This window comes from Callorhinus ursinus, unplaced genomic scaffold (genome assembly GCF_003265705.2).
Source record: "Callorhinus ursinus isolate GAN/ISIS: 27379988/994484 unplaced genomic scaffold, GSC_fseal_2.0 scaffold10, whole genome shotgun sequence".
Lineage (NCBI taxonomy): Eukaryota > Metazoa > Chordata > Mammalia > Carnivora > Otariidae > Callorhinus > Callorhinus ursinus.
Genome location: NW_027397072.1, coordinates 53187379 through 53203094, shown reverse-complemented (window position 1 = coordinate 53203094; position 15716 = coordinate 53187379). Strand labels below are relative to the sequence as shown.

General features: G+C 44.2%; 1 protein-coding gene across 1 annotated transcript in view; it reads left to right on the top strand.

The window, feature by feature from the left end:
- ANXA4 (annexin A4) overlaps positions 1–15716 on the top strand; it is a 76921-nt gene that overhangs the window by 39783 nt on the left and 21422 nt on the right. Inside the window, exons 3-4 of the mRNA XM_025868540.2 lie at positions 10695–10782; positions 14622–14716. Coding sequence (XP_025724325.1) covers positions 10695–10782; positions 14622–14716 — 183 coding nt within the window. The remainder of the gene's footprint in view (positions 1–10694; positions 10783–14621; positions 14717–15716) is intronic.

The following is a 15716-nucleotide window of genomic DNA, read 5'->3' as shown; positions in this document are numbered from 1 at the left end:
AAAGTTCCGATTTTGTGCTCCGCGGCTCTATCACTTGCCAGAAGCGGCCGACGGAGGCCCCCTCCCCCGCCGTCTATCCTCCCGAATATCGGCTCGGATTCACTTCTCCGCACGTCCTCCCTTCCAGAAAGTGGTCACTTTTCTGTTCAGAGAGTTGTTGCTATTCTTTTCTTCGATATCCTGTTGAGTTCTTAGGTGTTCAGAATGGTTTGATCCCTATCCAGCTGAATTCCTGGGACCAGACGAAATCCAGGTCTCCTACTCCTCCGCCATCTTGCTCCGCCCCCCCCATACGTTACATTTCTAAAAAGAAAACATGTTTTAAAAGCTACTGTATTCAAGTATTTACAATATTTTTAAATAGATTTTATTTTAATTTTTTAAAGATTTTATTTATTTATTTGACAGAGAGAGACACAGCGAGAGAGGGAACACAAGCAGGAGGAGTGGGAGAGGGAGAAGCAGGTTTTCCGCTGAGCAGAGAGCCCGATGCGGGGCTCGATCCCAGGACACTAGGATCATGACCTGAGCTGAAGGCAGACGCTTAACAACTGAGCCATCCAGGCGCCCCTTTAAATAGATTTTAATTTACACATAGTGAAATGCACTGCTATTAAGGTTACTGGTAGATGAGTTTTGACAAACATGGACCATGTAACCTACTCCTCTATCAAGAAAGAACATTTCCTCGCTCCAGGAAGTTCCTTTATGCCTCTTTCAGGTTGGTCCCCTCCCTGCTCTCCACTCCACCCCAGAGATATAACCACTGTTCTGATTGTCATTACCATAGATTAGTTTTGCCTGTTCTAGAACATCCTATCAGTGGAACCATAGAATATGTACTCTTGTGTGTCTGGCTTTTTTCACCGAGTGTTGTATTTTTGGCAATCCATCCACGTTGCTATGAGCATGTCAGCAGTTTGTTCCTTCATGACTTTTTATTGCTGATTAGTATTTGTTGGGGATTATCATCAAAAAAGATATGACCACTGACTAACCTGGACAGTCAGAGGCTCCTCACCCCCGCCCGTCTGGAACGTGGGTTCTGCTTACTTTTCTTGCTCCCAGAGACTGCTCCAAGGAGATCGCCTTGAGGTGGTGATGTGTGGTTGAAGACAACTGCATGGTATATACGACTGAGCCCATTTAGGACCTCTTTATAAACTTTTTAAGATTTCAAGGATGAGTCTAGGGATCAATTTGTCTTGCTGCCGCTCAAGACAAGCCTCATATGTAAGTTCCCTTTGCCATTGTTAAAATTGTCACCTACCGACATGGAGCGGCTTGTTTTCTTCAGTCTTCCTGTGCCCTCTGCCTACAGGGGTCAGCTTCACATGATGCCAGGAAAGCTCCTGAGGGGGTTGTGGACCTACAGTATTCCATTGTATTGGATTCCAACTTTTGACATTTATTAACTTCCTGATTATTTAATAACTGAATAATATTTCATCGATAGTGCTCTAACGCCTGTGTCTAGCCATTCATTTTTATTACTCTTTCCTACATCCTCCCTGTTTCCTTTGCCTACTGCCACAAGAAGCCTTCCTGGGATAGAATCCCCTACCTCCCCAGAATGGATAATGGTACATTACACCCTGGAATTTGATCAATACAGTTACTGCAGGGCGACCAGGAACAAGTTTCCTGAGCTTATCTTTTTCCTGGAAGAAAGAGTCACTGAGAATGTTAATTGATAAGCTGAAACATCTTTGCAAATCCCTCCATTGATTCATCTTGTTAGATATTAATTTTAATCCCACAGTAGCCTCCCTCAGCAATGCAGTTTGTGTTAAAGTCGAATGCAGTGTTTTGGGCACCATCCAAAATTTTGCAATAAAGCCCCAAAAGAAACCTGTGAAACATTTCACTTAGAAAGTTGTCTCATAGTGAAGCCAATGGCTGAGTTGGGCCATGTTGGAATTTTGACAGCAAATCACCAGTTTGCTTATTACTTACTATTGATGCATAGTAGAAAAGAATGAAAGAACCTGTATTAATTTTCTAGGGCTGCCATAACAAAGTCCCACAAACTGGGTGGCTTAAAATAATAGAAATTTGTTGCCTCACAGTTCTGAGGCCAGAAATCCAAAATCAAGATGTTGGCAGGGTCAGAAGCCCTCTGCAAATCTGTAGGTGACTCCTTCCTTGCCTCTTCCTAGCTTCTGGGGCTTCCTGGCAGTCCTAGGGTTAACTGTAATCTCTGCCTTCAGCATCATGTTGTGTTCTCCCTGGACATGTGTCTGTGTCTTCATGTGCTGTCTTTTTTTTTTTTTTTTTAAGATTTTACTTATTTATTTGACAGAGAGAGACACCGTGAGAGGGGGAACACAAGCAGGGGGAGTGGGAGAGGGAGAAGCAGCCTTCCTGCTGAGCAGGGAGCCCGATGCAGGGCTCGATCCCAGGACCCTGGGACCATGACCTGAGCCAAAGGCAGACACTTAACAACTGAGCCACCAAGGCGCCCTCACGTGCTGTCTTATAAGAACACCAGTCATATTGGATTAGGGGCTCACCCTACTCCAGAATGCCCTCATCTTAATGTAATTAATTACATCTACAATGACCCTATTTCCAAATAAGAATACATTCTGATGTCCTGGGGGTTAGGACTTCAACATATCTTTTGGGGGGTTACAATTCAACCTATAACAGTGTCCAAGGAAGTTAATGTCATTGACTTCTACTTTCCTCTGTCAGGTGTATAGAGAGTGGTGACTAAATGCTAGATGCTGACCATATCTAGGAGGTGAAGGCCTGGGCTTGCAGCAGGCAAGGCCCATACTCTCTGGTACCTGAGGCCTTTGGATGGGCTTGATGTGGACCACAGTGAGCAAAGTGTGTCCTCAGAGAGAGCTTCCCTAAGGGCATAAAAATCCTCTGTTCCTCTAGATGGTCCACATTATGTCCTTGGGTGAAATTAAATCATCAGAAAGCCTTTGATCTATTCTACGTTGTTTTTGCCACCTGTACAAATGCTCTATTCTGGATTTTGCTTTGGCATTACCCCATGGGCTTACATTAAGATATTATCAGAGGGGCACCTGGGTGGCTCAGTTGTTAAGTGTCTGCCTTTGGCCCAGGTCATGATCCCAGAGTCCTGGGATCAAGCCCCGCCTCAGGCTCCCTGCTCTGTGGGAAGCTCACTTCTCCCTCTCCCACTCCCCCTGCTTGTGTTCCTGCTCTCGCTGTCTCTCTCTCTGTCAAATAAACGAATAAAATCTTAAAAAAAAAAAGAGAGATTATCAGAAATAGATATAAGAATGTTCACTCTTATATTTATTGTGGAGATCTTGTTGAAGTCATATTTAATAATTATGATGGCGATGATAGCCACTGAGTTTGAACTTTTGTTTTAGTGTTTACTACTTTGCTGGATTCTGTGCTAAATGCTTTGTTATATTATTCTTCATTTTTTCAAGAACTCTGTGAGTTGATATCATTAATCTTAATGTACTGTACAGGTGAGAAAAATGAAACTCCCCCTATTGACAACCCAGCTAGAAAGGGTTGAAGCCGGGATGCCTGGGTGGCTCAGACGGTTAAGCGTCTGCCTTCAGCTCAGGTCATGATCCCGGGGTCCTGGGATTGAGCCCCTGCTTCTCCCTCTGCCTCTGCTGCTCCCCCTGCTTGTGCTCTCTCACTTGCTGTCAGATAAATAAAATCTTAAAAAAAACACATTTCTAAAAAAAAGGAAAGGGTTGAAGCTAAGATTCAAAGCTGGGTCTATCCCACCCCAATATCCATGTTCCCCCTAGTAAGCTTTACTACCTCTCACTGTAGCCCGGTGTGTCTCCTTCACAAAGACCCACAGATGAAATTTCCCTCAATATCAGAATTCCCTTTATAGTGTTCGTGACCCTAAGAGTGATGTAGAGGAGATGGAACTCTCTTCATGAATATTAGATTTTACTGGATCATGGGCATAAGGCTATGGGTACATTTCAACCAAGGCTTATATAAGATATAAAACCCTTCTCACTCAGTAATTCATATCATCTCCCTGTTCTGTTTCCTCCCATTACCATAACATCCTACCACCATTTACCAAAAAGGACGTTATCAGAAAAGTCAGGAGAAACAGACCTACTATGTGACCTGAGCCCTAAATTTAGCCTTACCCTCAGCTTGTGAGCCCTAGCATCGTAAAAGCACATAGCACCATCTATGAACAGAGGAAAGTATCCAGCTTGGTCTGAACCCCATTGACATCCTGGTGCCAAGAAGATCACTTAGATCCTCCCCATGTGCAACCTCAGCCAATCAAATGCATACCACAGTGCAGACACCTGACAAATTAACTAAGGGAAAGGAGACGAGGCAGAACAGTTCTAATGCTGGTCATGACTAATTGGGTCATTTTTAAGGACAAGAAAACGAAATTCAGAATATCAAAACATGGGTTGCTGAAGGGCTGTAATAATGCTTAGTGTCCGATACGGAGAGGAAGATATATTTAAAATCAAAGCTAGTGGGGCGCCTGGGTGGCTCTGTCGGTTAGGCATCCCAACTCTTGATTTCAGCTCAGGTCATGATCTCAGGGTCATGAGATCACGCCCCGTGTCAGGCTCCAGGCTGGGGCATGGAGACTGCTTGGGACTCTCTCTCTTGTTCCCTCTGCTCCTACCCTCTCTTCTCTCTCTCTCCCCCCTCCTCTCTAAAAAACAAAACAAAAACCCAAAGCTAGTTTGATTCTACCCTCTACTGCTAAATCAAGGAGCCCAGAAGAGCTCTAGTAATGCAGATTGCCTCTCTGTAATCTCAGTACAAAGAAAAGCAGGGCAGTTCTGGGGCAACTGGTCTCTTTTCCTCTTACAGACACAGTGAATCTCTCATTACTGATTACAGTTCCCTCTTGCTTTGGCTTCTAGGCAGAGAAATCTGTGGCTTCCCTCTAATAACTGTATAGGCTCTTAAGGTCTGCATTTTGGTTTCCTTCCCACCCCCCTAGCTTTACCTTAGTTTTCTGTGTTTTATGCCCTGTCACTGAATTTCCCCATCTACTTATTTACATATTTATTTATTTTTAAAGATTTATTTATTTATTTGGGAGAGAGAACAGGGGAGGGGCAAAGGGAGAGGGAGAGAGAGAATCCTTAGGTAGACCTGGACCCCGACATGGGGTTTGATCCCAGAACCCTGAGATCATGACCTGAGCTGAAATCAAGAGCAGGCCACCTAACCGACTGAGCCACCCAGGCACCCCTATTTATTTGATTTTATTTATATATTTGAGAGAGAGCAAAAGTGAGAGAGATCACAGAGGGAGAGGGAGAAGCAGACTTGCCGCTGAGCAAGGAGCCCAATGGGGGATTCAATCCCAGGATCCTGAGATCATGATCTGAGCCAAAGGCAGACGCTTAACTGACTGAGCCACCCAGGAGTCTGATTTTTCATATTGCATTATATGTGTTTGTCTACACTACCTCCCACAACATAAATCACGTATTAATAAATCAGTAAATATATTCAAGACATTCAGGGCACCTTGATCTTAATCAGTAAATTATCTCTAAATCATAATACAACGGCGGTGGTCCCTACTGGTCACTGGCCTCAGTTTTGCTTGCTGTTGTTTTTAATTTTTGATTTTTATTTTGACAGGATCAGGTTCACTCATCTTAAATTTTTATTTATTAGTTTTTAAAATTCCAGTGTCATTGACATACAGTGTTACATTAGTTTCTGGTGTACAATATAGTGATTCAACAACTCTTTACATGGCTCAGCGCTCATCATAATAGTACTCTCAATCCCAATCACCTATTTCCACATCCCTGCCCCCTCCCCTTTGGTAACCATCAGTTTGTTCACTGTAGTTAAAAGTCTGTTTTTCTGTTTGTCCTCTTTTTCTTTGTTCATTTGCTTTATTTCTTAAATTCCACATATGAGCGACATCATATGGTGTTTGTCTTTCTCTGACTGACTTATTCCATTTAGCATAATACTCTATAGATCTATCCATGTTGCTGCAAATGGCAAGATTTCATTCTTTTTACATTTTTTACTCATTTCTTTTTAAAGTTATTTATTTATTTCAGAGAGAGAGAGACTGAGCACAAGTGGAGGGGGGAGGAGCAGAGGGAGAGGGAGAAGCAGACTCCCCTCTGAGCAGGAAGCCTGATGTGGGACTCGATCCCAGGACCCTGGGGTCATGACCTGAGCTGAAGGCAGACGCTTAGCCAACTGAGCCACCCAGGTGCCCTTCATTCTTTTTTTTATGGCTGAGTAATATTCCATTGTATTATATCTACCACATCCTCTTTATCCATTCATCTATATGGACGAACACTTGGGTTGATTCCATATTTTGGCTATTGTAAATAATGTTGCAATAAAAATATGGGTGCATATATCCTTTTGAGTTAGTGTTTTTGCTTTCTTTGGAATACCCAGTAGTCGAATTACTGAATCATACGGTAGTTCTGTTTTTACTTTTTTGAAGAACCTCCATACTGTCTTCCACAGTGGCTGCACCAGTTTGCATTCCTGCCAGCAGCAACAAGGGTTCCTTTTTATTCCACATCCTTGCCAGCACTTGTTGTTTCTTGTTTTTGATCTTAGCCATTCTGACAGGTGTGAGGTGATACCTCATTGTGGTTTTGATTTGCCTTTCCCTAGTGATGAGTGATGTTGAGCATCTTTTCTTGTGTCCATTGGCCATCAGTATGTCTTCTTGGAAGAATCTCTATTCATGTCTTCTGCCCATTTTTAGATTATTTGTTTTTTTGATGTTGAGTTTGTGTAAATGTCATGAGCACGCTATGAAGGCGCATACATGAGTTGTGTCTTTCCACAATGTCAGCTTTATTCAATCCTAAAGCAAAGTCAAATCACAATTATAAAGCGGGTTCAGGATTCCAAACCCAATGACAATTCACATGTGATTAAACTTGGCTTCTTATACAGCACACAAGGCAGGACAGAAGACAAGCCACACAACAAACAAGCTCACAGAAGGGTGCAGGAAGTTAAGGAACCAAACGTGAAGTCAGTCTGTGGGCCCGCAGTTGAGATAAGGCCTTGGTCTGGTCCGGGTCAGCTCTCGGCACTACTGCTTCTGATGTTCAAGCAGTGAAGGATCGCGGTTCTGTTCGAAGATCAATCCAGCAGAACCTTTGGTGGCAGTTGCCTTTTTTAAGTGGTCAGACATAGAGGGGTCATGTCTGAAGAGTCTGACAGTTTGCTGCCAAAATCCTTCCCTTTTTAAAGGGATTTAATCGGTTTTGGGTCCCCGCAGACCTCCTCTGGTTCTGCTCCTTATCAGTTCTGGAGTGTCAGCTGACGCTGGTCCCCGCCATATCTCCTAGCTGCAGTACCTTAACTGCTTGCGTCATTGCTTGACCCAGGCTCCTGCTTGAAATGAGGGACTCCATTTTGCTCTCTACAATAAATTACGTATATATTCTGGATATTAACCCCTTATCGGATATATCATTTGGAAATATCTTCTCCCATTCGGTGGGTTGTCTCTTTGTTTTGTTGATGGTTCCCTGCACTGTGCAAAAGCTTTTCATTTTGGTGTAGTCCCAGTAGTTTAATTTTGCTTTTGTTTCTCTTGCCTTTGGAGACATATCTAGAAAAATGTTTCTACCTCTGATGTCAAAGAGATTACTGCCTATGGTTTCTTCTAGGAATTTTATGGTTTCAGGTCTCACATTTAGGTCTTTAAATAAACTCAAAAAATAAACTCAAAATCCCATTTTGAGTTTATTTTTGTGTATGGTGTAGGAAAGTGGTCCAGTTTCATTCTTTTGCATGTAGCTGTCTAGTTTTCCCAACACCATTTGTTGAAGAGACTTTCTCCTATTGTGTATTCTTGCCTCCTTTCTTGAAGATCAATTGCCTGTATAATCATGGGGTTATTTCTGGGCTCTCTATTCTGTTCCATTGGTCTGTGTGTCTATTTTTGTGCCAGTACCATATTGTTTTGATTACTACAGCTTATAGTATATCTTGAAATCTGGGATGGTGATACCTCCAGTTTTGTTTTTTTTCGGATTGCTCTGGCTATTCAGGATCTTTTGTGGTTTCATACAAATTCTACTGTTACTTTTTTCTAGTTCTGTGAAAAATGCTGTTGGTATTTTGATAGGGATTACATTAAATCTGTAGATTGCTTTGGGTAGTATGGACATTTTAACAATATTTGTTCTCCCAACCCATGAACATGGAATATCTTTCCATTTGTTTGTGTCATCTTCAATTTCTTTTATCAGTGTTTTATAGTTTTCAGAGTACAGGTCTTTCACCTCAGGTTCACTAACTTTTAATCCCTTGTAACATCAGAGTACCTCTTACTTTAAGGCATTTGATCATTTCTAGTGATGCTAGTCATCATCTCTGTTGTCCAGGGTGGCTCTCTCCTCCTCATGACTTTCCATTTTCCCCTCTGCCCACTCAATCAGGCTTCAGTCTCCTCCAGTCTACTGTAAAAGGTCTTGTCAGGGTCACCAGGAACCTCCGTGTTGCCAAATCTGACCATTCCTTTGGTGTCCTCCTCTTCCACTACCCTTGGCACACACTGACCCCTCGCTCCTTCCTCAGCCTCTGGACAACATGCTATCCCGGTTTTCCTTTTACTTCAAGGATCCTTCCTTCCTTCCTTCCTTCCTTCCTTCCTTTTATTTATTTGAGAGAGAGAGAGCACAAGAGAGCACAAGCACAGGGAGGGGCAGAGGGAGAGGGAGAAGCAGGCTCCCCACTGAGCAGGGAGCCCATGTGGAGCTCAGTCCCAGGACCCTGGGATCAGGACCTGAGCCAGAGGCAGACTCTTAACCGACTGAGCCACCCAGGCGCCCCAAGGACCGATCTTTCTTGATCATCCTTTCTAGGCTCTCCTCTGCTTGACTTCTACTACCGGAGAGGCCCAGGCTTGTCCTAGGACCCCTGTTGTTGAAATCGCTTCCTCCCTAGGTCATTTCATCCAATACCATCCACATGCTGATGTGTCTCGATTTGATTTCTGCTTATATTTTATAACCAGCTGTGCTTTTTACAACTCCACTTGAGTGTTTAATGGACATCCCAAGCTTAACGTTTTGAAAATAGAACTTCTAAATCCCACTCCCCCTGCCTTCCACCCCCGATGCCAAATCTGGTAGGTCTCTAGTTTTCCCCATTTGGGTAAATGATACCACTCTGCACTCGGCTGCTCAGGGGAAAGATTTAGAGTTACACTTGATTCTTTTCTTTCCTCACCTCCCACATCCATCCATCAGCAAGTTCTGTCGCCTTTGCTCCAAAATATGTGCTGAGTCTGCCTGTTTCTTCCCCTTTCAAATCTTTCACCCTTATCTAGCATCATGTCTATGGGGCTTGCTCCAGATTCCTAACTGGTCTCTGCCTCTCCCTTCAGCAGCCTGAGAGATCTTTTTTAACATGTAAATCAGATCATACCCCTTCATCCCCTTGCTTAAAACCTGCCAGTGGCTTCCCACTGCACATAGGACAGACAATAAACCCCTTACCCCAGTGCGGGCTGCCTTGTTCTGGCCCCAGCCCAGATCTCTGATTTTCCTTCTCCCTTTTTCATTTTTGAAACTTTTATTATGGAAAAGTGTAAAACATAGGAAAGTAGTAGACTGAGTATTAAAAAGAACCCCTGTGTGCCTACCAATAATTCTTTTCTTAACTCATGGTCAGTCTTGTTTCTTCTTTATCTCCACTTACTTCCCCTGACCTGTGTTATTTTGAAGCAAATTCCAGACGTCTTATCCTCTCATCTGTAAACCCTTTCAATCTATATGAGATTAAAACTCTCAAAAATAAAATATAACCACCGTACCATTATCATACCTAAAAATGTTAATGCTAGTTTCTTAATGTCATCAAATATCAAGTCAGTGTTCAGATTTCCAGTTGTCTCATAACTCATTTTTTTTTAGTGTTGATTTAGGATCCAAATTATGATTATTGATATGCCTTTTTAAATCTCTTTTAAGCTAGTATTCTCCCCCCCCCCCTTTTCTTACTCTCTTTGCAGTTGATTTGTTGATAAACCTAGATCATTCATCAAATAGTGTTTCTCACAGTCTGGATTTTGCTGATTACAACCCTGTGCTATGGGTTGACATTTCCCTCTTCTAGTATCTGTAACTTGCTATTTGGCTCTAGGGGCCTGATTGGATTCAGGTTTGATATGTTCCTTTCACAGGGGTGGGGGTGGGGGAACAAGATTACTGCACAGGTGGTAGTGGAACTTAGCTGACCACTGTCCTCCTTGCCCACACCAACTTGGGCCACACTGGCCTCTCTTCTGCTCCTTTAGTTCCAGCCTTGGGGCCTTTGCCTTGGCTGTTTCCTCTGCTTATAACACCACCACCACCACCACCACCACCACCACCACCACCACCACCACGACCCCGAAACCCCCTATCTTTGCATGGCCAGCTGCTTCATGTCATTCAGATCTCAGCCTAAATGTCACCACCCAGAGCAGCCCCTCTGGGACCTCTCTATCTGCTCCTTAGCATTTCCCACCACTGGACACCATGTATATATTCATTTGTTGGCTTATTTACAGTCTGCCTCCTCCTGAACTAGAGCATCAGCTCCATGGGAGCAAGAGCCTCATCTCTCATGCTCACTGCCGTATCCCCAGCACCAGGAATAGTGTTTGGCCCATGGTAGATGCTCAGCAGGTGCGTGCTGAAGGAGATGATGCCACTCAGTCACATCTTTCTCTGTGTGCCCAGGCAGCCAAAGGAGGCACCATCAAAGCTGCTTCAGGATTCAGTGCCACTGAAGATGCCCAGACCCTGAGGAAGGCCATGAAGGGGCTTGGTAAGTGTCCCACTGGACGGAAACACGCCCTTAGGTGTTGTGCATCACAGAGTCACACAGAGGGTGCTGGGCCCACTGGCAAAAAATGAGCAGGTCTCTAAGAAAATACAGTGGGAACAAGTTGGCTTTTAAGACAGATTAGATGGGAGGGTATTCGTTACTTTTCTTACAGAATTAACATTTAATGCACTCGTTCTGGATTTCCCCACTTAAATCTGTTTTGCATGAGAACGTTACAAATCTAAATGTAAACTTTAGAAATGTATCTGTTGTCCAGTTAGTGCTGTATGTGTTTGGTGCCATAGGGTTTACAAAGCACTTTCACAATTATTTCGATGGGTATGTACACAACAGCGCAACAATGCAGTGAAAGCAGCGACTGCACTTGTTATTTTCAGCCCATCTCATGGATGTGAAACTGAGACCCAGAGAAGTGAAATCACATAATAAGTGGAACTGAGCCATGAGTCACACTCAGCACATGGGCGTGCTCTGGCCGCCCTTGCCTGGGTGGATGTTTGGCCAGAGAAGTGCCCTTGGTTCATAGCTGCTATTTATAATCTTCTTGTGATTTGGTTAAAAACATTTGATCATGAAGCCTTATTTCCCAGTTTTTCTCCCCCCGAAGAGCTTGTTTTACTTAGCCCCAGTGTTACTAGCAGCACATACGACAAGAACAATAACAGACAACAGCCTGTTTTACTGCTGCGAAGTTGAGATTTAGGGAGGTTAGCTAACTTGCCCCACATCTCAGAGATAGTAGGTGTTAAACTCAGGATTCTAGGCAATTCCAGGCAGTCAGACCGAGGCAGCGTGACTCCAGAGCTGGAGTTTAAGTGCCTGTGCTGTCCTGCTGCCCACCTCTGAGTGGAACATTGTTCTGAATCGATATGTCCTTCCCCTCATTTTCCCTTTTTCATAAATAAGATGGAAAGTGTGCTTGGCCCACTCTTTTTTTCATGTTTTCCTATTTCTTTGGTATATAGCAAGAATACCATAATTCAGAATGTGGACCACATTGCATTCATAATTCTCAAAAGTCAGGAGACATTTGACAACTGGTTCTTGTCAATGTCTGTTATATGGGGACCAATGTAAGGCAGAGAGTTGGAGGAGACATGGATTATAAAACCTAGTCCAGCGAGTCCATGGATGCTCGATGGGTAAGGTGTGCACAGAAATAACTACAATAATGTGATAATAGCTATCACAATATGATAGTGATAGGAGGGGCACAAATGAGATCCCATTAGGTTCAGAGAGGAGATCACATTTAATTTGGGGGCATCAGGCAAAACTCAGAGGATATAGAATTTGAGATGGGCTTTGCAAGATGAGTTGTTTCAACAGAGGCAAGAGAGAATGTGTTTCAGGTGAATGCAATAGCATGAGCAAAGGCATGAGAGGAGTGTGAGCATTGTCCCTTTTCCAGTTTAGCTGAGGCCTAGGGGACTCACAGTAAATACATGGAGAGGTGGCTTGCAGCAGGAGGTAGTTGGAAAGCAAGCGTTGGCTGGTACCAAAGGGAGGTCCTGGGGTTGCTACCGGGAAGGCCACCTGTAGAATCACAGACATGGGGGGATGACCCAAAAGCATTGTCCAGGAAACCAGTGCCACAATCATGACACTCTTATGGGGTGGCTAGAGGGACATACAAACCAGTAGACTGGGAATGAAGAAGGTCAGGAGAAAGGAGTGCAGTACAGTTGGATCAAGTACATTAAATAATTCAAGAGCTAGGTCTGTGAATTTGGCTGCCTGGTATCCTTTTGTGTGGATATTTACAACAGTGAATGGGATATTGTAGAAAGTCTCAAATGCCAGACTGCAGCTCCTGTAGTAAATCCAGCAGATGACTGGCGGGGGGGGCATTGTGTATTCCTGAGCAGGGGAGGGGTCCTCTGAGAGTTTTTCTTTTTAGGAAAATGAATCTGGCAGGACTTTGGAAAGACCAATTAGGAGATAAGAATACCAGTTAACAGACATTACATGTGTCTAAGCCCCCAAAATCCTGAATTGGAGTAGTAGTGGTAGGAATCAAAGAGGGGATGGAGGCAAAAACGATTTTTAGAGTTAGATTTTGTATGCCTTGGCAGGAAATTTGAATGTGGAGGATGAGAGAGGGTAAAAAAAAAAAATCTATTTTGAGGGTTCAAACCTGACTGAAAGAAGGATGGTGCCTTTTATAGAAACGGGTGAGCGAAAGATGGATCTTCCCTCACTGAGAGTTCTGAAGGAAAATAGGAAGGTTGTATATAGATACCTCTTTTTTTTTTTAAGAGAACAGAGAGTAGGTCCCTAAGGTATGTAAACAAAGTTCTGTAGCTTCCGTCCCTGCGGCTCACACTTTTCTGGATTTCTAATCTTGCAAAGAATAACTATGGTAAATCTAGACTTTTTCATTTCTCCCTGAAATATCCCAGTAGAATCTCTTCTGTCGTCCTTCACAATTCCCCATACAGGTTAAACAGTGAGGAAGCAGAAAACTCACCAAACATACGTGAACATCCAGCTGTTACTAAGACAAGGGACCGATTTTGAAAAATCAGAATAAAGCCCCTCCCCCGCCCCGTCAAAGTTGCTTCAAGAAACAGGCACACAAAATTTAGGATATTTAAAATTTGTAATTCTCATGAAGTTCTGGTCGGGTATTGCACAGTGGGAATTCGTCAGCAGTTATCAAAAGGGAACTGTCTGAGGTCAGGAAGGATAGCTTGGAAATGAAAAACACATTTATGGATCTCAGAGCGCCAGTGCATGCAGTGAGCAGCCCATTAAAACTCTGCAGGTTGGGGCGCCTGGGTGGCTCAGTCGGTTAAGCCACTGCCTTCGGCTCAGGTCATGATCCTGGAGTCCCGGGATCGAGTCCCACATCGGGCTCCCTGCTCGGCAGGGAGTCTGCTTCTCCCTCTGACCCTCTTCCCTCTCGTGCTCTCTATCTCTCATTCTCTCTCTCTCAAATAAATAAATAAAATCTTTAAAAAAAAAAAAAAAAACCCTGCAGGTGCCGGGTGAAGGGGGTTGAGTACAATAGTGACGAGCTCTCAGCGATGGACAGAAGTGGTGAATCACTATATTGTACACCTGAAACTAACACAACACTTTTCGCTAATTATGCTGAAATTAAGAAGCAGAACCCTGCAAAGTGCGAGTGAATTAAGAGTCCGAATTGTTTCAAAACTCAGAGGAAATGATAAGATTAAAAATGAGAAGAGGGGCGCCTGGGTGGCTCAGTCGGTTAGGCGTCTGCTTTTGGCTCAGGTCGTGATCTCAGGGATCTTGGGATCAAGCCCCGCATCGGGCTCTGCGCTCGGCAGGGAGGCCGCTTCTCCCTCTCCCTCCTCTGCCTCTCTTGCTCTCTCTCTTTCTCTCTCAGATAGATAAGTAATGTCTTTTTAAAAAATGAGGAGAGGAAAAGCAAGAACATGGAAGATACAGAAGAACCAGAAGACGTGAAAAGCATTGCAGAGGAGGGGTAAAACACAATCCCAGTCAGCATTTAGCGACTGTTTAGTCACGGCGGGGCATTGTGCTAAGGAATTCACTTCCTTGTTTTATTGAACACTTGCAGCAGCCCCGTGAGGGAAGGTGCACATTCCTGGGTAAGGAAGCTGACGCTCAGAGAAGTTAGCCTTTTTTTCAGTGGTAAACAGTTGATTCAAGGAGAGGCTAAGACTCAAATCTAGTGTCTGGTTCCTGAAAAAAATAGACAAACCTACTGAACAAGGACCTCTTAAAAAGAGCTCTGCATGTGTTGGGGGTAACGCTGGTGTCCTTGGGGGGCTGTTTTCTGACTCCTCTCTCAAGTCATCTCACTCACTGTCCCCACTCTCCGCCAGGCACCGACGAAGATGCCATCATCAGCATCCTCGCTTACCGCAGCACGGCCCAGCGCCAGGAAATCAGGACGGCCTACAAGACCACCGTCGGCAGGGTAGGCCGCAGCCTCTCCGGCTCCAGGGGCTGATGAAGAAGCTGTCAGGCAGCAGGGAGGCTGGGGTCTCTTCCCGAGCTAGATTCCTGAAGTGGCCCTGGGTTTTCAGGAGCAGATCCTTGCCCTGTTTAAAGATGGTCTTGAAAAAAAAAAAAAAAAAAAAAAAGAACGGTTTCAGCGTGTTCCCGCCACTGTCCTTAGCCAGCAGTGATTCCAGGGGGCTCTTGGTATCTTCCCACCCAGCTCCTTGCAGGGACTCGGTCGCTCAGTGGACTCTGCCCCCACCCTTCCAGCACTGCCTTCCTGATCCGGGTCAGGCTGCTGTTAGGCCACTGTGGATGGAGCAGTGTTTATATCTAGTTTGTTTTAAACAGGCTCTCCTAGGATTTAGAGTCTATTCCGACTCTTCCACCTAAACCCATTTGTCGCATATATTCATTCCTGTGATGATCCTCAGTTGAGGGACACCGTCTCAAATTCTAGAATGAGGCCAGTGTGTTGGTGAACATGTATATAATTTGTAAGCTTATGCATTCAGAGGGTGTTCACTCACCCCTTCTGCTCTGAATCGTGCACCCCTCAGGGACCCTCTTTCACACTCCGTTTTCAGCAACTCACTTACCAGAGCCATTCCAGCCAACCTTTCCTCCTCACTGAAAACCTGTCTGTGTGATTAGCAAGAATCTTTTTATGGAGGAAACATTATCACTGAGTGTTTTAGGTCTCGGAGTACAGTAACTCTGGTAAATGTTTCTATCCTCGAGAAACCTTACAGCTAGTCCAACTGCAGCTGTTTCTCGAAGATCGGTGTGAACATTCATGTGATATGTGAACTGGAATATTCAGCCTCCGAACGAAGCCCATCTGATGGCAGTTTGTTAAGATGCCCAGCATTAACGGATTGAGCACTAATTTGTTCGTTCACGGAGTATGTGTGGATTTGACGTAAAAAGATGCACAAGAGATTGAAATACAGAGGCTGTGCGGACAGGTTTGTGAG